The sequence below is a fragment of the Acanthopagrus latus genome, chromosome 7 (assembly GCF_904848185.1).
Source record: "Acanthopagrus latus isolate v.2019 chromosome 7, fAcaLat1.1, whole genome shotgun sequence".
In the NCBI taxonomy this organism is placed as follows: Eukaryota; Metazoa; Chordata; class Actinopteri; order Spariformes; family Sparidae; genus Acanthopagrus; species Acanthopagrus latus.
In genome coordinates, this window is record NC_051045.1 from 4,670,267 (window position 1) to 4,695,701 (window position 25,435).

Sequence of the window (25,435 nt, forward strand, 5' to 3'; positions counted from 1 at the left end):
ACATATCCAAAGTTTGTGATTCTGATTGGTTATGATCCAGTCGTGAAGCTGTTTTACTGATCTCATGTGTGTGTGTGTGTCCATCAGGGATGTTCGCAAGTTCAAGGACACCAAGAAGAACTTCGACCGGGTGCGCGAGGACATGGAAATAGCGCAGGTGAAGAACGCCCAGGCGCCGAGGAACAAGCCTCACGAGGTGGAGGAGGCCGCCGGCACGCTCAGCATCACGCGCAAGTGCTTCAGACACCTCGCTCTGGACTACGTGCTGCAGGTTAGAGTCGTGACTAACTGATGGAGGAGGAGGGATGAATGATAATGTAAAAATATTTAGATGATGTTCTAATAGACTCATCTCTTCTGTATGACGACGGTGACGCAGCGCTGTTACCCTGCAGCGGTGTCCTTGTCCGCCCTCCTTCCCTTGTGACACGTTCTCCTCTCTGTTTGTGAAGCAGCATGCGTTTATTTTGCCCACAAGTCGTGCCCTCCTACCCTCGGCAGGCACAAAGAGACTGATTCAGTGTGACCGCTGTGATGGCCGTGCCCTCTTTATTCCATCCCCCCCCCCCTCCCCGTCTGCCGGGTGCCTTGTTTCACTGCTCTCAGACGTCTTACCCTCTTTGAGTCTTAATTGAAAGTGTTGAAAGGCAGAGGAGGTCAAGAGCTGGAGGGAGATGCGCTGTATGTATAAATGACCTCTTAAATGTAGCACATAAATGTCATTAAGGTTTTGCATGGGCTGCGATGTACAATGTAAAGGCTCCGATCCAGGAAACGCTGCAGGGAATGTGTTCTCGTATGGCAGCGTGTTAAGTTTCTGTGACTGGTTTATTATGTCAGAAACAGATAAATATCGTCCACAAGAGGGAGTTATCTCGACTGCCTGTAGGTGATATCCTCTTCTTATTCCTGGACATTTATGTGAAATAATCTTAAAAAGGCCTCACCAAGTCTCCCCCAATCAACCACCAGTCAATTCAGTGCTGTTGTTGAACCATTTGGAGAACAGACTTTGTGTTTTGGGGGGGTTTGTGGCTCTTTTTGAAGATTATAAGCAGAATATCCGAGTGCTTCTGGCAATAATCTTTTCAAGTCTGGACACACTGAATTATTTATTTTTCCTTAAGCCTCAAAATAAGCCTGGCGGTGACTACACTGTAACTATGGGTTAAAGTTAACAGGTCCACATCAGATGGCTTGACAAGTTCTAATTCAATAACAATATCACTGAAAAACAACACTTAACACCTGTGTTGGGGGAAAACTCTTTTTTGACAGTTATTTTATGCATATCAAATACTGACAGTCAAGTCTTTATGTGGAAAAACAGCCGATTCAAAGGGCAAAACGCTTAAAACTACAGACTTACATTATTTCCAAATTTAGGGCTTTAAAAAAAAGTTATATAAACTATATATATATTGCTGCATTTGGTCAGGGGTCCAGAAGATTGTTGATAAAATTTGCTGACAGCAGTTTGATGAGATCAGGTTTCAGGAATATTTTAAAATCTTTCTGTGTAGAAATTAATGGGACACTGTCAATATATTATCAGTCTGATTATCAAAAGTTTAAACAACCTCTGTGGCCATGTGAGTAAAGAGTCCTGAGTGCTCTTCAATGCACCAGGATGTCAGTGTTGACGCTCATGGATTTTACAACATGCACCTGAATGCATCACGAGTGTCAAACTCTGACACTGGCCCTGCTCTCGACACTCTAATGTTCATGTCTTCCTGCTCCTGTGTTGTTCATGCGTATAATTATAAATGGTAAAAGTGAATGCTTTGTGTGATAAATGTGTCTGTCTTTTTTCTCTGCAGATCAACGTCCTCCAGGCCAAGAAGAAATTTGAGATTCTCGACGCTGTGAGTGCCTGCAGACACACAAACACACGCACCGTCCTCTGTGTCATCTTTGTAATATATATTCCACATACAAACATCTGCACGTTTAAAAGACAAATGCTCCTGTCCCATCCAGATGCTGTCCTTCATGCACGCCCAGTACTCGCTGTTCCAGCAGGGCTACAACCTGCTGGATGAGATCGACCCGTACATGAAGAAGCTGGCGGCTGAGGTGAGCGAAGCGTCTCCGTCGCCGCTCGGCGTGTTGCTCCATCAGTCATCAGTCACATGCGTCATTTCCCCCTCAGGCGCTCTGTCTGCACTGGGATCAGGTTTATCCTCATTTGAACTATCGACAAGAGGCAGCTGCGTAACGTGTCATGTGAAATTCTGCTTTCTGTTGTATTTTCGATTTGACTTTGGGTGTGTTGTACCTAACAAGCTTCCTCGCTGCACCCAATAAAAAAAGCTTGATTGCAGTTCAAACCATTATTTCACCCACATCTGTTACTGTGGTTTAAATAGTTTGTCACAGCCGGCTGACTGCTGCAGGAATCGATGTGTTGTTATGAAACACTGACCCATCGTGTCATTGGAGGCTTAGCTTTGTGTTTGCGAGTGGAACATGTCACACTCAGCCTCTGTGAATCACTCAGACAGTCTTTACTTTACTATATACTGCATGTTACGTTACACGGGATGCATCATTTTTTATCAGAACATCTTTTGTTTTCTGGCTTTCAGCTGGATCAGCTGGTGATTGATTCAGCCATGGAGAAGAGGGAGATGGAGCACAAACATGCAACTATTCAGCAGAGGGTGAGTTCTGATATTTGTTTTTCTCAGATTGACCAAATAAAAAGTGTAAATATTGATTATCTTGGGAACATTTGACCGAGCATCGAGCTGTTTTACTGCAGTGCCCTGATATTCATCTGATCGAGAACGATGCAAATACAGTAACAATCAGAGCAGAATGCAGCATCAGATGTACAAACATTCTGACTGTGTGTGTCGATTTAATAGCAAAAAAGTCAAATAATTGGTTAATTCATCCATGTTGCATCAATTTAAATAAAATCATACAGACTTATTGTTATATTTCATCAGGAATTACAGGATCAAATGTTATAGAGGGATACTTTTGAGGCCAAATCGCCCTGAATGGTTTTAATCATACTTTCAGGCTTGAAGCAAGTATTGATTTTGTTCTGAACACTGGATGCAGAAAACTGAACGAAAAGGTTGCAAAAAAGTTCATAATGTTGGCGTCACTGGATCAATCTCAGCTTCTGCTTCTGAGGAGCCTCTTAGACGTTTCTGTCAGTGTGCAGACCGTCTTCTCCTGTTTACCTTCACACACACACCTGAAAAAACCCTGAATCTGAGAGCCCCTTCATGCCTGTCTTTCGTTGATATTTCCCCGTGATAGAAAGGGACTCATCAAGAATCTCCCTCTTGTCAGTCAGCCCGGGTGTGAACGTGCTCACATCTCACCTCCAGGATCCCAGTCTGCCACTCGGCCCAGTGCATCTGTTGTGACTGGGGGTGGGATTAGACCTGGGCAGCTGGGAGGTGTTTGATTAATCCCCTCTAACAAAGTCCAGGCATTGATTTAAGCATTAAATCAGGTGGAAGTAATGTTTTTTTTAAGAGCCATTAATCCCACTGTTGTCTGCTGTAGACAGTCGGTACACTAACTGCAGAATGTGCTGATGTGTAAGAAGGAAGATCAGTGTGGACTCAGACTGGTAAAGTGCTGATCGGATGCTTTTTGTGCCGCGAGGCCGTTGGATGTCCGTCCACCACTTTGGTACAGAGAGAAATATCTTGGATACTCTGACTCTTTGTCTAAATATTGGAGGGAAATATAGTAACTATTGTGAGCATATTAGCATGCTGACATTAGCATTTAGCCCATAGCATCACTGTGCCTGACTACAGTCTCATCAAAAACTTAGTATTTCATCCAGATCAGTGTTGGTTTTGCAGGACATGGCAGTGCACGCTTCAGTGAGATTCGGGTGCACATGTTTCTCTGTAACTTGTGTATTTGATCTGACATCTATGTGCATGGGAAGTGAGACTTGTGAGACCATATGAGACAACTTTTCTACCATAAAGGCAGTTATGTGATATAGTTTGTAGACAGTGGAAGGACCATGTGAGGGTTAATCTTGCACTTGACCTACATATGAGCGAATGGAGTTTGTTGACCAGATTTTGTAAATGTGTTGTTTTCATGTTCCAAAAAAAACGACCACTGTCACGCGCCTCAGTCACAAAACACATTGCCTCTGGGCGGAAAACATGTTTACAGGGAGTCCTGCAGCCTCACAGAGCACATGGCTGCAGATTTGAGTCATTCGTTAAGCGAGCGATAGTGCAGATTTTTACTAAAAGTATCTGCTGTGAAGTAAATGTTGACTGCACAGTTTAACGACTTGCGGATAATTACACTAATTTGCGTTGGAATTGGTTGAATTTTGTTTTTTATCTGTCATCAGGCACAAAATCTCTCAGGAAAACGAAGGCTGAGTGGCAGCCGGGTGTCTTTTCTCTCTGCATTATGGATGAAATGATTGAATAAACGTAGGTTTTGTTAGTAAATCTCCTGAGTACTTTCTTGATTAGTGGCTTGGTCGATGAAATCACTTCAGAAAATGCACATCACGGTTTCCCCGAGTCCAAGATCCAACATCTTGAATTGTCCTCTTTTGTCCGACAAACAATCTGAAACTCAGGGATATTCAATTTGACAGCACATGGATGGATGAACGCTAAAAATCCTCAATTTTACGAAACAGGAACGACCAAAACCTTAGTCCCCGAGGGTTTAAAATCGATCAATCAACTTATCGTTTCAGCTCAAATATGAATACATTGTTCCCTGGTGTTCAAATAACTGGGATCCACAAATGCGGGGTGCACTCCTTGTCCACCGTCCTGCCATTTAATAATTCAGGAAGCCGTCTTTTCAGCGGGCCAGCGTCTGGCTCCCCTGTATCCCGGGATCAGCGACCATCTGTCAGGCCGCTCCGGTCAGTCGTGCGCTCCCTCCAGGCGCTGTTGGTCTGTGTTGTGGATAGAGCCACGGGGAAGGGCCGGATCACATGTGGAGCCAGTTATTGATCTGTTTTTTTTCATGTCGGAGCTGTTAAGACACTTAAGCTTCACGCACCATTCGCCACACCAGCGGACATGGACTGTAGTGGTTCATGAACTGAGGTCACGAAGTTGAAGCCACATTCAAATATTGTGGCGTGACAGTCGGTGGGCGATGTAAGGAGGATAATCAGAGGTGTGATTATTGTATTATCTCCACCTCGACCTGTCTGCCTGTTCTAACGCTCTGCTCTCCTCTTCTCTCTCTTGCCTCTATGATCCGGATGCTGCCATCTCCTCTCAGACCCTCTTGCAGGTGAGTCCTCCTCCATTTGTTTTTCCAGAGCTGAACTTGAAACACATCTTTTGGTCATGCTCCTTGCAAACACTGTGGGCTGAACAAACCCCTTTGAAGTTTTCTCCGAGCTGGGTCCAGACTCCCGAAGCCTCGAGGGCAAGCTGAAGTGAATCCTGAATCATTTATATTGAACAATTAGAGACGCTGAGCTTAGTTGGAGTGGCCTCTCGCAAAGGGATAATTCCAGTTTTTGTAAATACACAGATAACAGTGTGATTGTTGACCATTGCAGGTGATTTTCCTGCGTGAAACAACAGAAGCTTTAGAGTTATTCGTGCACAGATCTGTATAAAATCATTGTGTTTTGTATTTGGCTCGTCTTTGTTCTCTGCTGCTTTCAGAACAGTGCGGCCCACTTTGTTCAAGAGATTTTTTCCCCCCCTTGTTTCCTTTTCTTCCTCATCACATCCAGCATGTCCAATAACCCTTGTGTAAACTTACACAGGACAAAGGAGGGCAGCAGCCCTCAGTCGGTCGGTACAAGCACAAGAGAGCAGAAAGAGAGTTAAAGTGCTCCGACTGAACCGTCACTACAGCTGGCTGGGCACACAGTGAACAGAGAGTGAAGCATCTAAATGCCAGAGGCATCCATTTTTAACCACACGTTTAATGGAGAAGTCCTGTCCGAGGCAGCCGGCTCCACCTGCCGTTCTATATTTCCGCGTTTACGTCTCCAGAGCGCCGCTGCACGCCGCCACAGTGCGTCAGCGGGTTTATTTTTACTCCACGTGGATGTTGTGGTGAGAAAACGATTAGATGTTCTTGTTTGTGTGCTGCTTTTAATGATGCATACATCAAGCAACAAAGCATTACATTGTGAATATAAGCATATATTAAACATTTCAAAAAGCTTGTACTATAAAAAGGTTTTAATGAGAGATTTAAAAGAGACTTGGGAGGTTTTTATAGTTTTGAGGCTTTAATAGCAAAAGCCCGACCCCTCCTCCATCACTAACTGTGACCTGGGCGTAATCAGCAGGTCAATAAGTCCAAAATGCATGTAAGGACGAAGCTATTTAAGGCCCTCAAAGTGGGCAATCAAATGTTTTAATCGATTCTAAATCTGACAGGGAGCCGGTGGAAAGATTCCAGCACAGTCGGACAGCTGTGCAGCCCGTTTGAAGGGAGCCGTCGCTGATAACGAGCCGAGAATAGATAAAAGCCGGCGCAGCTTCCTGCAAATTTGCAAATGTTAGAATGACCTATTTTTTGAGATCGTCTTTAGCTGGAGGACAGAAGATGAACAGTACTTTTTGAGGTTTACAACAAATGCTCTGAGATTCCTTGCAGCCGATTAGGTGTTATTTGAAAGTCTGCCAAGCTGGGCACCAATAAGCCTGGTGGAACGATGGGGGGCCCAACAGAATCACCTCAGACGTTTATGTATGTATAGCTGAGTGTCATCAGTGTAGAAATGTCTACAATTTGATTTTTATTGTCCAAGCAAAATCTGCCCCAACAGTTGTTTGTCCACTCTGTTTAAAACTGATCAGAGGTGCGATGTACAGTAGACAAATATATCTATAACACATGTATTCATTAACACATGACGTTTCAGCCCCTGGCCTCCATTAGATGAGATCATCAGAAGACTCAGACGTCACATCGCACATTATTTCCTTGTCTTCAGGGATATTTTCTGTACCCCCCTAATCCTCAATACCCCTTTTGTGTTCCAGCACTTCAGCTCATTAGAGGAGTCAGAGAAAGTCGTGTTCCCGACAAGTTTTATTTCAGCGTGTTCAGAGGAAAGTTTTCTCTCAGTGGAGCTGTCAGGAACTCAGAGCCGCTGATCTGCGTTAACCTTTGCTCCCGACAACTGTTGTGCAGTCTCGTTTTTTAATTAAAGCCTTAACTTGAGTCTGTCTGATCCTGTGAGTCACCTCACTGTGGCACATGAATCTATCGCAGGAGACACAGTGACATTTTTATCGTCTCCTCTGTATTTCATGGCCGGGTGGTATTTGAAAACGTGTCTGAGATGTCAGGCTTTCGTCAGTCTGTAGTGAAGTCGATCAGGTCTGTTGAGGATTAGTGAGAGCAGGTGTTAAGCAGGTACGTACGGCAGGATGTGATGTAGGCATAAAGCCAGTTTGTAACAGATGAAAGCTTGTCGACTTAAGTCACAGTGACACACAGAAGGACCAACAATCAGTGCCACCAAATGGACTCACCATTTGGTTTGAGACTTGGCAGAATGGCCCGTAGGCGGACCTACGCACAGTAGCAGACGGTGGATGAAGCATGAAGACATGTTGTCTGCATCATCCACTGTTGAAGTCGGTGTGAGCAGCAGCTCTGTAGGCCGCTCCGTCAGCTCCGTCAGCTCCGTCAGCTCCGTCAGCTCCGTCAGCCTGTCCAACTTTCCACCAGATTTTCCCGATCCCATTCATGGCTGGAGTTGCTGCAGTCATGAGCCGAGGGACAGCTGGCCGAGCCTACGCTGAGACAGCAGGCAAATCAGATCGGTTTCTCATTCAGTCTTGGAGACAGACTGTCAGCACAAGTGGTCAGATTAGATTTTTGTGTCCAGACATCACCAATCTATCTGCATGTGCTGCTGTGGTAACATCTCTGGCATCAGTCACAATGTACGATGGCACCAAGCTGTTCCAAATGCTGGCTAACCGTATCTTAAATCCTGAATTTTGTGTCTTGAAGATCATCAAATCAGTATGATTTGAACAAACGTAGGGGTCTTTGGTGATGATGTTGAAGTTCAGTTACTGCCTGGCCTACTTCGCTTTTGACGTCGGACAAGGAAAGTTGGCAGAGGTTCATTCGACTCCCCAGCTCACCTGTTATTGGAGCACAGATTTAAAACGGGCGGGACTTGCGAGGGGTCAACTGGCTAAAAGGGGGGTGTGGTATTGAGAGTAAAAGGCTCTTAACTTTATGAACAGATTCACTACACATGACCAAGGTCGTGTCCATCTGATCCATGTGCACACCTGGTCGCAGCGGTGGCGAAATTCACACTCGTGTTTTTTCCCCTGCTGCTCCTCAACGGTTCCCGTATTTGCTCCAAACATTTAGAAGTCTCTGTGTCCCTGCTCGTTCAATAATTCACCGATGTTCAGTTTCTGTCTGTGTGACGTTGCATCATTAAAAATAGATGGTCTTTGTTGAGAGATTGCAGAGTACCACCCAGTGCACATCTTGTTCGGCGTCGCCCCGCTTGTTTTCTGATGTCGTACTCGAAAATGAATCTTCGTCTGGAAGGTAAGGCTGCATCCACTTCTTGCAGATTTCGGTGTGTGTTTCTGTGCAGCTGTGAGCAGAGCCGCTGTCAAGTGTGCGGGACGGCAAATCAGCGCTCGGTAATGTTTGTCTGGTGGTCCGGGCAGCCTGCCAGATTGATTCCCTCTGGGTCAACAGGAGACTCCCACCTCCCTCAGCAGGGGAGGTGTGTGTGCAGGGAGTTTGTAAAACTAGAAACAGACCCAGACACAGAAATGTCAAAGCAGCCTGCTTGTCTTTGGGTCAAGAGCAGCTACAGTACTGCGTAGTGTAGTGTCACTACTCTCCCACAGCCACGGATACACTGGCAGCTGTATGGTAATTAGTTTTAATCCGGTGAGGCTCACAGGGCAGCAGGCAGGTGGCTGTAGTGGAGGGCACACATGTCAGTGTCGGAATTACGCACAGCGAGCTGCCGCGGCACAATGTGTTAGCCTCGGCTGAGTGAGGCAGAGCCCTGAGAGAGCGAGAGGGATGCTTTCACTCTGAGAGGCTTCAGGAGCCCCACTTGTGATATTATCGCCGTTTTTTCCGATGTTGCTGGAGCACACCAAACGCTTGAAAATGAAGATCTTTTGCCGCTGGGACCACAGTCTGGTGGGTTGATTCTGCATTTCAGTGGCTGTTTGTTATTTTAGTATCCTGTAGTGATCAACTTGGACTTGACTCTTGATTCTGTGATTGTTTTTGTCAGACTTTAGAAAGCTCTGTCCCTTTTTACCGAAGCAATAGTGACAATGTTTTGTTATTTTTAGAATAACACTGTTAGAGCTCTCACTGACTCTCTTCATCTTCTCTCTGTGAGTCTCTACAGTTGCTTTCACTCAGCACAGTCTCTCTCGTAAAGATCTTGGGATGTTTTGACATTTGATTCTGATGTCATTTTCATTGTTAATTGATCATGAAGATATTTGCAGTTTACTTTCTCCTTTTTTTGGAGAGGAGAATCTTCTGGCTGAAAGAAACGTACTTGCTTACTTTGCCTTTACCTTTTTACTGCTGTCCTGCAGTTTGTTGTTTGTCCCATTTTTGGGATGTTTTCTATGAATTATTGATGCGACAAACTGGGACTTAGAGGTATATTTAGTGCAAATCTTCTTTAAGGTAAAGCTGATGCCTTTACCCTGATTTTGCATCTATTTTACTCTGAATGGAAACATAATTTGCTAAATAAAAATCATGCAGTGTTGAAGAAGACTTTAAATTAGCGTCTGACACCACAAACTCGTAAGGAAAAACAGATTGCTGAGGTTATAAATAAGATGAAAACTAGGGTAATTTTCTCATAAGCTTACATACAATCACATATTTTTGCAACCAGTGGAGTTGCTTCTCTGCTGGCCATTGGAAAGAAGAATGCACTTTTACATTGGCTTTACTTTTCAGACTCAGAGGCTGCATCTGCTTATTTTATACAGTCTGTTGCTTTTGCTTTGTTAGTAAAAGATACATTTCGTTGTAATATTTCTGAGATTTGTCATTGTTATTAATTATTGATGTTCAAAAAGGTCCATGACTAAATTATTTTGTGTCTCTGACGTCTTTCTGTTGTTTTTTTTTTGTTTTTTTCATGTGTGTACACGATAAAATGCGTCGAGCAGAAAGTCGTTCTATTATTCAAACGTGCAGTAAGAAGTTAATGGTCGTGCTCGGAGCTGCCGCATGTTACACACACCCTGTTATGAAACAGCAGAGTGAATGAGGATCAGTTTTTATTCAGGTCACTCCGGCAGACTCTTTCATATCTTCTTGGATACTTTTTTTCCCCCCCTACTCTCTGATACATCTCTCTGCATTTGAAGCCTGCAGCTCTTAATTGAATCTGGAGGGCAGGCTGGGTCTGGACTTCTCTGAAGGCTGCATGCACGCAAAGTTGAAATTACATTTTGGATAAGTTAATTTTCTGTACCGACCGCATATTACATTACTGCTAACATGCAGCTCGTTAGCAGTCCCAGAACAGGCTGAGTCTCAACGTGAAACATCAAACCTCTGATTTGCACTGACCTGTTTTTGTGCAACTCAGAGTCAATTCACTCGACCCTGCGCCCTGAATACCTGCGCACCACTGCCTGCTGGCAAGCATTTAAGTATAATAATGTCATAAAAAGGTCAGAGGCTAATTTCACATGAATCATACGACTGTTTATGTAATAATCTGCGTCATTCTCACATCTGTTGAGTTATGAAATGCCTCAGCGTGCCACACAGGAAGATGGCATGCAAGTCCTCCTATACATACATCCATACATACATACATGGACGAACACGTGAGCGTTTCTACATGATCGCACAGTGTGTGATGATTCGGCTGCATGTACAGCGCAGCGCACAGCCAATGCTGCTGGTAGTCCAGGAACAGCACACATGCAACCTCTACAGTGAAAAGGACGAGTGTTTTGTTTCCTGTTTGGCGATTATAAGGTTAGAGCGACATCCTGCAGACAGTCTGTTAACCTTCTGTATTACAGCCAGGGTTAATCTGTCTCTCTGCTTCTCCTACAGGACTTTTCATATGACGACTCTAAGGTGGAGTACAACGTGGACGCTCCCAACGGCGTGGTGATGGAGGGCTACTTGTTCAAGAGGGCCAGCAACGCCTTTAAGACCTGGAACAGGTATCTAAGACAGCACAAATCTCTATTTAATGTAATATATCATATCATTAGTATATTGATGGTAAAACACTGTATGTTGCTTGACAAAATACGTGTAAAAGAAATCCTATTTGTGTAAAAGAAATCCTGCAGTGCAACTCTAGCAGTGGTTGGTTTATATGCTGTTTGTTTACACTGAGTTTATGTTTTCGCTTGTGTCCGTTTGTTGGTTTGTTACCTGGATTACACAAAAACTGTTCAAAGGATTTTCACGAAACTTGGATGGAGGATGGGTCTCAGTCCAGAATAGACCCTGTTAAATTCTTGTGGGGGTCCAGATAAATGAACGAAAAAAAAAATCAGACTTGTTTTGATTGAATTAAATGAGAAGGCTGTGCCTTGGCAGAGGTATGCACTCTACTGGACTGCCATTCTAGTTTGCTTTTTGCTTTCTAAAAACAACAGGAAGTAGTTTCAGTGGTCAGTTTGTGCATCAGAACTTTGATATCTGAACTCAGACATGATTCACATATTTTCTTATTCAGGGTGGCGTACACTTTCCTAGGATGTGTTGATTTCTGATTTATGCAACTATCACATCCATAAATCTGCTTAGAAAATCATAGAAAAACAGACACTCCCTCTTGGAACAGAACTTGCCAAAGAATCATCACATTTTTAAGTTTTCTTCAGCGTCAAACAAAGCAAGTGACAGTTGTCTTTACATTCATGACTCTGCTGCAAACAGGAACTGCCAACAGCTAATTCGGCTTACTTTGGAAATGACAATTTTCCAAACTGTAACTGTGTTTAGGCTGAAAACACAGAGCTGTAGTTGTAGCACACAGCTAGCTCACTGACACCATGGCAGCGTCATACTTCCTCTTGAAAAGGACGAGGTCGTCATCATAAATTCATCTCACATGGTCACGATGTTGTGTTGCCAGCAGCTATAAACCCATTTGACTCAGTGCTTTTACCCGTCTTTGATCACTTCCACTACCCACAGCGGTTCACCTTTTGCTCAGTGACCCTTTAACATCAGAAGGATATCCATCTATAGTCTAATAAATGTATTTATTTCTCTCTCTCTGTCTCTCCAGGCGGTGGTTCTCCATACAGAACAGTCAGCTGGTCTATCAGAAGAAGCTCAAGGCAAGTCCATATATCTCCGAGCTATCAGAGCCCCCCTGGGTAAACCGGGCTCTAAGGTTAAGTGCACTTTAAAGGTGGGGGTGATGAATATTTCTTTCTGAGGTCCATCATCCCTCACCGCTGTGCTCAATCTGGGAGCTGACGGTGGTGGTTTCCAGGTCGTTTTCAATTCTCTGCTTGACATCAGTGTGTGTGAATATCTAATGGGTAGAAAGCCTCCAGCAGGCAGAGGAAAAATGTGTTTATCAACCAGGAACAGCTGTTTTTTTATGCGTGTGTTTGTGGATAAACAGAGAATTGAGACGTTGTTTGTGTGTGTTCGCAGGATTCTCTGACGGTGGTGGTGGAGGACCTCCGGCTGTGCTCCGTTAAACCGTGTGAGGACATCGAGAGGAGGTTCTGCTTCGAGGTCGTCTCCCCCTCCAAGTAAGACTTAACTAGGAAGGATCGCCGTGTGTTTTGGCTCAGATATTCACGTTCTCAAAAGGGCGAATGATGACATATTCGGTCATGCCTTCACTTTTAGTGTGTTTGTCACCGAATAAAGAAGAAGAAAACATTCCTGTTTACATTCAGTGTTATTTTTACGTGTTTGTGCGATTATGCAGATCTACACAAGAGAAAGATTATAAGTGTTGACACTACTCTGATTGTCTTACAGGAGCTGTATGCTTCAGGCTGAGTCTGAGAAGCTGAGACAAGCCTGGATTCAGGCGGTTCAAGCGAGCATCGCCTCGGCCTACAGAGAGAGTCCAGACACCTACTACATCGAGGTGAGACAAAGGATCAGAGCCTACCAACCTTATTTTATTAGAAAACGGACATAAGCAGTGCGGTACAAAACATAGAAACTTAATGAGTGGCTTTGTTGCATGTCGTTCGTATTTAGCGTCTGGACCGAACGGCTTCTCCGTCCACCAGCAGCATCGACTCGGCCAGCGAGCCGCGGGAGCGCAGCATCCGAGGGGAGACCATCCTGCAGAGGATCCAGTGTCTGCCGGGCAACGAGCAGTGCTGCGACTGCGGCCAGGCCGACCCTCGCTGGGCCTCCATCAACCTGGGCATCCTGCTGTGCATCGAGTGCTCCGGCATCCACAGGTAGAGAGACATTTTGTGTCGTTGTGGATTCATCTAAAAAGAAAACCAAGAGGAATCAGACATGTTAGTGCTGGAATTTAACAAAGAACATCCCACAAATTGATCTGACTGCTGGAGATAAACATTTTACATACAGCACAACCCCCCAAAAAATCATCTCATCAGCTCATTTTTGTCTAATAATTCTACTTGAGTCCATATAATCTTATTTCGACCACAACACGTGTCCCTAACGACTCTGTGAGGACACTCCCACACATGGTTTAAACGCCTGCAGCTTTCCTCCACTTGGCCGCGAGGTGAGGCGTCTTCTAGAATCTGAATCACGTCCAGTTGTCAACGATACAGCACTTAGATTTACCGTGACCTTGATGACTGAGAACCTTCATCTACCGGACAATGAGTTGTGTCGTAAGATCACGTGTTAAAATCAGATTTAAGATCTTCTAGCAACAAACTCCAGCAGCAGTGCGGCTTAAACATCACAGTAGCAATAACCGTGAGCACATTCTGAGTGGAGGAGGATTAACTCTGTTTAGCTCCTCCACCGCTGCCATGTGCCTCGTGGGTACTGGCGCTGGAAACAGGAAGCGGTGCCAGCTGTCTGTCACTTTGACCTTACCATGTGCTGGTAAAAAAAAGGCAGCGAGCACGGTCTGCCACACACGCCGCTGAGGCGATTAAAGCTCAGTACGCCGCTTATTGGATTTGATTGAGAGTTTCATTGAGGGAGGGAAGTGAGAAGATGAAGACGACCCGCAGTAGCCGAGAGACCAACAGTGAAAGAAGCCACAGAATAGAGCGAATACGGTGTCTGTGAATGTGATGTAATGCTCCAGATCAACACATCCTCTCATTATTCAGATCAATGCACCACTCGTTGTGTTACATCACACTGTTGCATCACTGATGTTAGTATTCGCGCTCCGTCCCGCTGGGGGGGAAAAATATTCCCTGAGGAGATGTGAGTGTTATTTTTAAGTTGCAATTATCACAGCTTACGTAATGACAAACCTCATCCTCTGTGTGTGTGTCTGTACCCGCTGAATATTCATGCTCTCTTTTGGGGGGCAGTGAGATCAGTCGTGGCCTCTTGTTGATACAATGCAGGGCGACGGAGGGGAGAAACACAGTATCACTGTTGCCTGGATACCAGACAGCTTCATCCGTGGAACTTGGCTATTTTGCATGACATTAGGAGCGGCTCCTCTCGTTCCTCTTCTGGATAACACTCCTGATTTTTTAGATCGGTTGCAGCTATTCAGACGAGGTCACCGCGCAACGGCATCTATTAAAAGAACATGAACTGCTCTGGTGTCCTCGTGTTGGCCGCCATCTGTTGCCTCATAGTCATAACAAAGTGGAATTCCTTCACTTTCACCTCTGAACTGTTCGACTTAAGAAAATAAACAGCGTATTTTTTAATACTTAGAATCTGTTGTTTTTGTTGCAGGAGTCTGGGAGTTCACTGTTCGAAGGTTCGCTCGCTCACGCTGGACTCATGGGAACCGGAGTTACTAAAGGTACAATTTGGTCTCCTGGAGAATATGACGAGAATAAAGCTACAGCCAGGAGACAGTTAGCTTAGCTTAGCTTAGCTTAGCTTAGCTTAGCTTAGCTTAGCTTAGCTTACAGACTGCAAGGACGTTCTGTCCTGATTAAAGGAACTATTCAGTCATTATGTAGTCCACAAAATATTTCTGGAGCTTCACAGTAAAAACAGAGTTGCAGCGTTCTTCTGAACAGTTGATGTAGATGAGGAAATGTTTTAAAACATAAATTAAAACAAAACTTTAACACAAACAGCAAACATAAAGCCTGTAGATCCCAAGCTAGCCAGGCTGGCAGTTTTTACCTGTTTCCAGTCTTTATGCTAAGCTAAGCTAAGCCAAGCTAATGGGCCTGTTGCCTTAACTTCCTGTTTAAATGTCAAAATCGTCTGGTCTCACTCTGGAGATTATGAATGTCTCTTGTCTTGGCAGTTGATGTGTGAGCTTGGTAACAGTGTCATCAACCACATCTACGAAGGCTCGTACCAAGAACAAGGTCTGAAGAAACCGTTACCGTCCAGTTCAAGGTAGGAATTTAAAAACAAATAGAACTCAAGCCAATAAAAACATTATCGTATCCATTATTTTATGGAGTCTTTATGATCTCCTTTACAGGCAGGAGAAGGAGGCCTGGATTAAAGCGAAATACGTAGAGAAGAAATTCCTGAAGAAGCTCGGCTCCACGGAGATTCTCATCAACGGCGAGAGGAAGTCGGAGCGGCGGTGGAGCGTGAAGAAGTGCCGGAGACACAACAGTGCCACCACAGTACCTAAAACACGGAGAAGATACCGACAAGAGCCCGGAAGCACCTCCCCCTCCACCCTCTCCGCAGGTACTTCAGTTGTACTCGATATCTTGATGTCTGGCTCATGGAGGCTAATTCTTCTCTGGCTGATAACTTTGTCAGACCATATCTCTTCATCCAGATGTTTAGGAGAAAGGACTTTTCCTGCTAGAGATTATTTTAAGGTAAACTGAATACGTTTTGTTCTCACTGGTTATTTTCCCTCATGTTTGTCTCACAGCAGCTGCTAAGTTCAGACGAGAATCCCTGTTCTGTCCTGACGAGTTGGACTCACTCTTCTCCTACTTCGACACTGGATCTGGGCCTCGAAGTAAGCCACTCTCTATTCTGACCATCTGTTTCCCAAGAACTGTCAATTTATTCAGTGTTCACAGGCAACGGCGAGCCTTTCACAGATTGTTGATCAGATGTCAGAGTCTTGTGTTTTTGTACAAGACTCTTGTTTGTTGGCGTGACTCTGTTCCTGCTAAACAAAGCTGAGCCGGCAGAAAGAGACGGCCGTAACTAACGTGTCCATGTTCTGGCATCTCCTGGTCCGGCAGGCCTGAGCAGCGACAGCGGGTTGGGAGGCAGCACAGATGGCAGCACAGACATCCTGGTGTTTGGTTCGGTGGTGGACAGCGTCACAGAGGGTGAGTCCAGTGGAGGAATGTGTGACAGATGGTCCCTTTTTTAGATGTTATGTACAGGATGTACAGCCACAGTCTTTTATATAAATGGTGCCTCTTGTCCTCAGAGTGTGAAGTGTCGGAGGACTCGAGCGGTGAAGCCGAGCTGGAGGCCGAGCCGGAGACGTCAGACCCGGAGGATATAAGGGACCTGCATCCCGGAGCGCTGCTCTACAAAGCCTCAAAAGCCAGAAACCTGCCCGTCATGGCCGAGGCGCTGGCCCACGGGGCCGACGTCAACTCGGTCAACGATGAGGACGAAGGAAAGACGCCGCTCATACAGGCTGTGATCGGGGTGAGTCGGTCAACTGAGAGGAATCATACAGAGATCTTAATAACCAAATGATTCTGAATATGATAAACAAAACAGAGGAATATTACAGAGAGTGACCCCGAATGACACACTGTGAGTTGATGATCAGCTGGAACTGCAGTGAAAATGAATTACATCGGCAACTGTGTGTGTGTGTGTGTGTGTGTGTGTGTGTGTGTGTGTGTGTGTGTGTGTGTGGAGATAATCTACATTTTAAAAATACCCTTTTTTTGCTCCCAAAATCTGAGAGCATTATTTTTATTGCCGGTGTTGAATTATAATCTGGTGTTCGTTCATTTATTTCAGGGTTCATTAATCGCCTGCGAGTTCCTGCTCCAGAACGCTGCTGACGTCAACCAAAGAGACACGAGAGGGAGGGGCCCGCTGCATCACGCCACATATCTGGGACACACAGGGTGAGTCATGAGGCAGAGAGAGAGAGGGGTTTTTGTTTTTTGTTTTTTGTACTCCAGGATGCATTTGTCCCATTTGTCTCTCATAGTTTCTCCACTCGTACACAGATTTTTGGGGGGATTTGTCTTCATGTGAAATGATTCCATCTTCATGTCTCACACGGCGCCACGCTGATGTGATGAAACGTGTCGTAGCTGTAGCGCACATTTCATTTGAATTATTACATAAATACAACTTGTGACTCTTCTTAAATTAGTTCTATTTTACTAGCTGATCCAAATCCGCACAACCAGAAGTGTTGCAGTGTGAAATTCTTCCTCTTACTCTCATAAACTCTGAAATTCACATCGCTTTGTGCAGCAAAGCACATGTAGGCCAACAGGGACTTTATGGTGCGTTCAATTGCACCTCATAAACTCAGAAATCTACACTTCAATGGCCATAAAAGTTGTATTATTTTCTCTTTTCCCGCTGTCGAAAACCATAGACCTACTTTTATTTTTATGTATTTGATTATTTATTTGGATTCCCATGAGCCACTACACCAGTAGAAGCTATTCTTCATCAGTTTTTAATTATAAGATCCTAAAATCAAAAGAGCATCAATTTAATTTCTTCGTAAGCAGATTTGAACAATTCTCTCCAAAAATCATATGAAATTCAGCAAACTCAACCATATTTTTGTACAACAGCTCCCAAAGAAGCTCCAACTGTTTTACTGCAGCAGTTTCTAATATTCAAATACTAAAGACTCAAATATTCCATAGAGTTTTTTAATCATTTTTAAATAAGTTTGTTTGTCTGCAAGCACTTATTTAAATCTTGGTAATTGTTTTATTAGTTTTATGTCTGTGTTTTGGACATTTGATTGGATGTACTGTGATTAAACTCTTCTTCTGTGGTACTTTCAGGCAGGTCTGCTTATTCCTAAAACGAGGAGCTACACAGAACGACGAGGACGAGGACGGCCAGGACCCTCTGAGTATAGCCGTGCAGCAAGCCAACGCAGATATAGTCACGCTGTATGTTTATTCATTAAAAACATCCTCCATGAAGACTTTCCTCTGCAGCTTTTATGCATTCCTAACATCCTGTGTCTCTTGTTCCCTTTAGGCTGCGTCTGGCGAGGATGAACGAGGAGATGCGGGAGTCGGAGGGACCGTTTGGACAACCAGGTCAATACCCGGCCAGCAGCCCCACTGAGCAGCAGTATAAGAGATGCATTCAGGAGTTCATCTGTCTCAACATAGCCGAGTGCTAGACTCAAGTCCAGTCAGGTTCAGACAGTGCAGGGGGTGACAGTAGACACATGACTGACTGAGAGAACGAGAGAGAGAGACGTGTCGGTGATCCTCAGCTTGTTTCCTCTCAGAGGGGCTTTTCACCACCAGATTAACTTCTTCTCTACATCAGATATTATCAGAATGATTCGAGCGCTCCTCTTCCCCCCCACAGCACCGCCTCCTGACTTGTAGACCACAGCAGCCAGCTCCCCGCTCAGGATCACATCACACAGTATTAACCTCCTCTAACGATGTCAGATTTAAACCGACGGGGACTTTTTCACGGACCGGTTGCCAAAAGAAAAAAAAATAAAAATTAGATGAGCCTCGTCCAGGTGCTCGCCGGTCCGATCACAGCAGAGTCGAGGAAATCACTGCCAGGGAATGGTTAGCCACTTTTTTTTAAAAAAAAAAAGATTATCCAGCAGTACTGTCGTCAGGCGATCAATAGAGTCGACCGCAGATAGTCATCAGCAGTGTGGTTTTTTTGGAGGTAATAGAGGGAACAGGGTGCTCTGAACCAAAGACCTGCCACAACTCATTCAACACAACAGTTATATGTTTAATTTGATCACATGACTGAGTTGTTACGCTAAGTGTGAGGCGCTCAAGGTTCCAGAAGTCAAAGTCCCATCATTTTGCATCGCTCATAGCAGGAGCTCTCGTACAGGCTGGATCTTCAAGAAACTCTCCTGGTTAAATCATCAGTGCCAAAGATTAAAAGCTGCGCTGAAAGAAGGTAAATTAAAAACAGATCCCGAGGTTCAGTTCTGAATGAAACATCCAATCCGCAGTGTTTGACAGCAAGAAGGAGCCAAAGATTTTACTGTCGAGAAAACAGATTTTACAGATGCAGCTTTGAACAAGTTCACTTTTAATTTCTGGGTAATTTTTAGGTGAAATCAGCAACTCTGGTGTCGATTTTTGCTCCCAGTTGCAACAACAGAGGATTCTGAATTCACTCCCGCTCTGTGTTTTGACCCCTAGGTGGTCGATCATTTGTATCAGAGTCCTAGAAGTCCTGACCTTAACTTTGTGAATGAGCCCGAGCTGAACTAAGACATGATTGTCCTGATGATTTTTTGGTCGGGTATTCATACTGTAATGAGTATCACAGTGTTTAGAGCCATTCAGAAACTAAATATAAATGAGTAAAACTGGAGGTCATACCATATATCTAAAGGGCTGTTTCATTTACCAGGAGAGTACTGCGATAACATTGGTGATGATATAATTTAAATAACATTTTGAAATGGGGATGAAGAACCGGAGAAAGCACTTCTGGAACCAGCAGCTCCTCTCACTTCAAAACAAAGTTTTATAGTAGCACAGATGAGTCTGAGAACGATGCAGTATCGTGTTGTTGTGGTGGTGCAGCCAAACGAATCAGCCCGAGCATCTGATGTCAAAACACACGTGTCAGAAAGCTGGTTTAGCGTGACGAGTCGTGATGGAGGTTCACTGTGAGGCTGCGATAACTGTGACTGAGCAGAAATGATCCCAGCGGAATCATTTCTCCGTATCGATCGAGCGATTGATGAAGAAAAGCTTTTAAGTTGAATCAAAAGCGAAAATTATGCACTTTTTTCTTAACCAACAGTAACAGGTTTTTCTTTTTATGCTCTCGCGTCGTCGTACCGTCGTTTTAATTTGAATAAGTTTCTTTTGTTTGTTTTTATTCACAAGGAAACTTCCAGAGCAACAGTGCAATGATTCTCTCCGTACAGATAATCAGTATTTTTTGTATTACTTTGAACAACAATGCAGATGGTATTTTTTTAAGCTGGATATATTTTGTTAGATATTATTTTGCCGAGCACTCACACACACACACACACAAACAAACAAACACAGCGCCAGTATTATATTCTCATTCTGAGGAAAGAAATCGCCACAGTTTCATCATATTTAATCACTCTGCAGTGGAAGATGGACATTTTTTTGATAAATCTCACTAACTAACATGTATTACTGTATATACAGTATTTATACGTCTGTTTATAGTAATCTAATGTCTCACGGCTACACCTCTATTAGATCTGTTCTTTGTTTATAGTGCATGGGTGGATGTTGCCCAGGTCTTTCTGATTCCTTGTTGGTTTTGTTGACTTCTGTGCCCCGTGTATGTGAATATTTGGCATTTACTATTGTTGAATAATGTTAATATCCATATTATAAACTGCCAAATCATGACAAACCGTGCATGGGAAGAAATACAAAACAGACTGAACACCCCCCCCCTCCTTCTCTCTCGCTGTCTTCCATCAGCTGGACGACATTAGTGCAAAATAAAAGCTTGATGACAATGAAAACGGCAGCGCGGCCGCTGCCAAAACTTTAATTTAATGATCTAATTTCAGCTCTACTGTGATTTTTAAAGCCTGATCAGTGCTTTTAGTTTGACCCCCTGGATGACTCACAGTAAATCCAGAACGTGCTCAGCACTGTTGGTTATAATCTCGTATGAGGCTCATGTTTTATCTGAGGCTAAATCTGCCTCCAGACGAAAAGTATTTCCCCGAAGATGTTTCTCGTCTTTGACAGACGCTGTAGACTGTTGCGGTTTAGTCGAACCAAAGACCACAGATGGTAGTTGTTTTTTTTTTACCACTTCCTTTCTTGTGGTAGGCCACAAATCCAAAAGGATGTTTTAAATTATATTAGACTGTATGAATATAATCAGGGCTGTTACTGTCTGAGATGCTCAACCTGCTAATTTCTCAACTCGACCCTGATTTCAGGACTGAGGCTCTGTCCACACTTCACATGGGTATTTCTCAAAATGAGGCTTCTTCTTTGCATTTTAGCCATTTTACACAAATAAACAGCAAGAAAACTGACCTTTTGGAAAACTCCATCCAGGGTGAAGATATTCATGAACTCAGTTATTTGTGTTTACATCTGAATCTGAGTTTTATAAAAGAGATGACCCTCATTTGTTTCCAAATTTGGCCTCATCAGTGTTTGTAGCATCGTCTGCAAATATAAACTCGAGGGTATGTATCAAGTTTGTACATTGGTGACTTGATAATGTATTTTCTATACAGAAAGATGCAAACAGACAAAAACGGCTGCTGTCAGTGTTTTAAAAAAAACGGCCACAGAGTACACAATGGTCATGTGATGTGTGTTTTCACATGTGGGACAATATCGCAGATCGTTTCTGTTTTAAAACCTTGTTTCCAGAAATACCCGTGAACACGTGTGGACCAAAAGAGTAACTCAGCAGTCTTTGAAAATGTTGTTTTTTGTTGACCTTCACTGGCCGCAGGGATGTACAGGTGTTTACTCCACTACCCTGTGACATCACTGTTGGGTGTGGTTAAAGGTGCAACAGGCCACACCCATCAGTGAAGCTGGGGGTCGTCAAAAGATCTCGTCCCCTCCAAAGTGAGTTTTTAGACGTAGCAGCGACAGAGAGAGAAGCTCATGTTTTTTTCCCCCTTCCCTCTTGTCTGTGATCGATTCAAAGCACTTTGAAAACCACTACATCCAGCCTTTTCTTATGTTGTGCAGTACTTTTGCGTGATAGCCGTTGAAGCTACACGCCGACTTTTTACACAAGTCAACCGGAAGCAGATGTTACTAGACGAACGGCGTCATTACTAACAACGATCTGCATCAAGCCAATGAAGGATTATGTGTTGTACAGTGCGACGTGTCTGCAGTGTGTCAGTCAGTGGGTCTAACATGTTGACTGTTGTGTATATAAACTAAATATTAACACTTTAACTGCCTGCTTCTAACATGCAATTTTTAACTCTCTTGTATATTTTTTCTGTCTCTGACTGTTATCTGTATAAAAAACTGTCTCTGAATATACAGTACCTGCATATTACCACTGCTACCTTTGTTTGTTTCTTTTGTTCAATAACTCCTCCCAGTGTCTTCTTCTATGGTACTGACAATAAATGACAGATGTGACTGAACGCTAACCTCTCCCTTCGCTTCTTTCCTTTCATTTCAATGTCTTCTCTGACTTTCTCTGACAGCCTCTAACAGCACTAACAAACTTCTAACTTCACGCGCTGCCGGCGCCACTAATATATGGATGGAATGTCTCTGATTTTCACAGCATGACATATAAAATATTCACCATGTAAACTAGAATATGAATAACATGCTTGAATATATATGGGGAGAGTTTAATATTCAAGTTTAAATGAATATATGAATATTTTTCCACTGAAGCAGAAGACTCAGAATTATCCAACCCCCCACTTGGCCTATATGAGCAGTACAGTATATATATATATATATATATATATATATATATGATTACACACAAACAGATCCAGTGTCTTTCAAACATGTATTAACTGTTTATACACAGAGATATGATTTACGTAAAACTCACAAAGACGTTGGAGTCTTGGAGGTTTTTTCTTAGCGACGGACTCAACTTGTTAGATTTCTCCGAGATGTTTCAGCGCCATCTCGTGGCCGTCATCAGCTGATGGAGTCGGTTTAAAAGAACTCAAATATTTCACTTAAGTGGAAACAGCTGCAGTACAAAAACACTTTATAATAACCAACTGATTAATAAATGGTTTATAAAGCATTTCATAATTTACTATAAACTTCACATTTATTAATGATGATTATTACGAAGTGTTTCCCAGAAATAAAAAAAAAATACCTGAAGTATCAAAATCTGTTCGGATCAGTTATACTTTATAAGTTGATTAAATATTTTGTAGGTTAAATCTACAAAATAATTCGTTCACATGTGTGAGGGTAATCGCTGATCGTCAGAAAATTAACTGGCAAACAAACAAACAAATAAAGCGGCAGACATTTGCTTATTCCTGACACTAATATGTGAAGATTGTATGTTTTTCTTTGTCATACCTGATAGTAGTCAGAATATTTTGGTGGTTTTGGAATGTAGACAAGATAAAGATAAGACATTTGATGCTGTCACCTCCCATGTGGAAAATTAAAACATTTTTCACTACTTTCAGACAAAATGATTTGTCATGAAAATAACATTAATAATAGAAAATAAAAAGTATAGTATTTCCCTCATGAAATGTGAAGTAGAAGTACATGAAAATACTGAGTAAACGAGTAAATATACTAACAGGAAATGTAAAACACACACACACACACACACACACATACACACACACACACATATATATATATATATATATATATATATATATATATATATATATATATATATATATATATATATATATATATATATATATATATATATATAGGTTACACAGTTATGGTTCATTCATAAATGCCCTTTTATCTGCTTACAACTATATTATATGTAATATAGTGTGTTAGAAACAGTGTTGGAAGCTTGTTTTATCCAAACAAAGGTACAAAATTCTAAAAATAAAATTAAAAAAATTAATAATATATAAGAATTTGTGACAAAAGGTCCATAAAAACTTGGGTAAATATAGTAGGAGGACAATATCTATGTGAAATAAGTTGTTACCAGGAAGCCAGAATATTTGCTGTGCGTCTTGCTCTCAGTGATCTCTCAGCCTCCGTCTCGTTCTCACACTCACACAAGCAAAAAAAGAAGAAAAAAAAACAAAAAAACAGGGAAAGCCAGGAATGTTCATTCCCCTTTTTAATTAGCCGGGCCTGGGAGCTCTCATGGGACACAAAAGACTTCAACTGCTTTTGTCGTGTCGGTGGATTCAGCGGTTACCATGGCCACGAGAAAAGTAAAGGCCCAGAATCCGGAGAGTTGAAAGAGCGAAGCTTCACGGTGCCTCCGCCTTTTTCTTACCCACAGCTCCTCTGCTCAAAGGTTTCATATAAAAGATGTTTTGACTGCTCAGAAAAACCAAGTCAGACTTTTTTTTCTTTCTTTTCTGTGACGAATCAGATCTCTCAGTCGAATCATTTTCCATCATTTTACATTCTGTGTTTTGTTTTGTTTTTCTTCTTCCTCACCAGGAGACGCCACGTACCTCGACATCTTCAGAGAGTTCTCCCACATGGCGTCCCACAACCCGGAGAAGCTGAAGCGAAGGAGTGTGCACTTCCGACACTCCTTCAGGTAGTTCCACCGTTCCACCGCCTGCAGAGGAACAGAGACGTTTACTTGAAAAGTGCAGCAACCACTTTCCATATAGTCACAGTGTGTGAGGGGGCTGAAATTTGACCAACTTGGAGAAAGCTGATCATTTATTCATGACATGCCTGTTTTTTAAAAGTGTTTTTTTTAAGGGGATCAAAGTGAAGAAATCCTGATTTTGTGATGCTGTCGTGTTCGTTATCACTCAGTGTGTAGAACAGCTGCATGAGTCTTGTGCTGTTAAAAATGGAGGATCTGCGGGTCACATCCTCTTAAATACATTTTGTTAAAATAAAAATGCAGCATTTTTGCTTTTGTACAGCGTTATAGATGAGACTTTTAATAAAATGCCAAGCACTTGTTTTGTTTACTTCCTGTGATGTGTTTCATTATTCTGGTCAAAATTTTGTTGAAGGACTTTCATCAGTACTCTACATAAATACATGTTTCTGTGTTTTGCATGCATGTTACTCTCATTATATCTCATACTTAAACTTGAACTCAGCTATGTGTCATATCATCACTATCAACAATCCACCATCTTGAACTCGCAGTGTTATTGCTCTTGTTTATCTTGTTATGAAATGCATTTTTGTTATGTTTTGTTGTTGTATCGACTATGCTGGTGTAGTCGCCGTGATGTTTGTGTTTTAAATGTACTTTGCAGCACCACTACTATGAAATGCAGTGCTTCCGTTACTGTAAACATGCTGTAGAGGCAAAAAAAAATGCTAATATATCAGAATGAACAGGAAAACTGTTGAAAGATGGATGAAAATAAACATTGTCTGTGTTTACACACCTCTGTGCAGCCTGACCAACCTGTTAACCTACATCACAACATGGAGCTGATACAACAGCGCCCTCTTGTGTCCAAATGTGAGACCAGTGACTTCCTGTCTTTTATCATCAGACATAAAAGTTTCTGTGAGGTTGGAAGACAGAGGAA

General features: G+C 42.9%; 1 protein-coding gene and 1 long non-coding RNA gene across 7 annotated transcripts in view; one reads left to right on the forward strand and one right to left on the reverse strand.

Annotated features, from left to right (window-relative positions):
- The window catches only part of acap3a (ArfGAP with coiled-coil, ankyrin repeat and PH domains 3a), a 78,787-nt gene extending 53,499 nt beyond the window's left edge, over window positions 1–25,288 (forward strand). For 3 of the 6 annotated variants that reach the window (XM_037104743.1, XM_037104738.1, XM_037104742.1), the window contains 20 exons: window positions 88–271; window positions 1,824–1,868; window positions 1,984–2,079; window positions 2,592–2,666; window positions 5,257–5,268; window positions 11,056–11,168; window positions 12,251–12,302; window positions 12,628–12,728; window positions 12,964–13,075; window positions 13,192–13,400; window positions 14,854–14,923; window positions 15,383–15,477; window positions 15,566–15,783; window positions 15,977–16,066; window positions 16,290–16,388; window positions 16,493–16,719; window positions 17,044–17,153; window positions 18,063–18,173; window positions 18,265–18,326; window positions 24,366–25,288. In XM_037104743.1, the coding sequence (XP_036960638.1) occupies window positions 88–271; window positions 1,824–1,868; window positions 1,984–2,079; window positions 2,592–2,666; window positions 5,257–5,268; window positions 11,056–11,168; window positions 12,251–12,302; window positions 12,628–12,728; window positions 12,964–13,075; window positions 13,192–13,400; window positions 14,854–14,923; window positions 15,383–15,477; window positions 15,566–15,783; window positions 15,977–16,066; window positions 16,290–16,388; window positions 16,493–16,719; window positions 17,044–17,153; window positions 18,063–18,173; window positions 18,265–18,326; window positions 24,366–24,472 (2,188 nt within the window). In that variant the 3' untranslated portion in view covers window positions 24,473–25,288. The remainder of the gene's footprint in view (window positions 1–87; window positions 272–1,823; window positions 1,869–1,983; window positions 2,080–2,591; window positions 2,667–5,256; window positions 5,269–11,055; window positions 11,169–12,250; window positions 12,303–12,627; window positions 12,729–12,963; window positions 13,076–13,191; window positions 13,401–14,853; window positions 14,924–15,382; window positions 15,478–15,565; window positions 15,784–15,976; window positions 16,067–16,289; window positions 16,389–16,492; window positions 16,720–17,043; window positions 17,154–18,062; window positions 18,174–18,264; window positions 18,327–24,365) is intronic. The other 3 variants (XM_037104740.1, XM_037104739.1, XM_037104741.1) reach the window with 3 other exon arrangements.
- LOC119023088 lies at window positions 13,299–15,380 on the reverse strand. Its single transcript, XR_005076158.1, has 4 exons — window positions 15,256–15,380; window positions 14,829–14,938; window positions 14,415–14,743; window positions 13,299–13,433 (listed from the first exon to the last, which is right to left on the reverse strand). It is a non-coding gene; the product is annotated as an uncharacterized LOC119023088 (long non-coding RNA).
- Window positions 25,289–25,435: the final 147 nt, after the last annotated feature.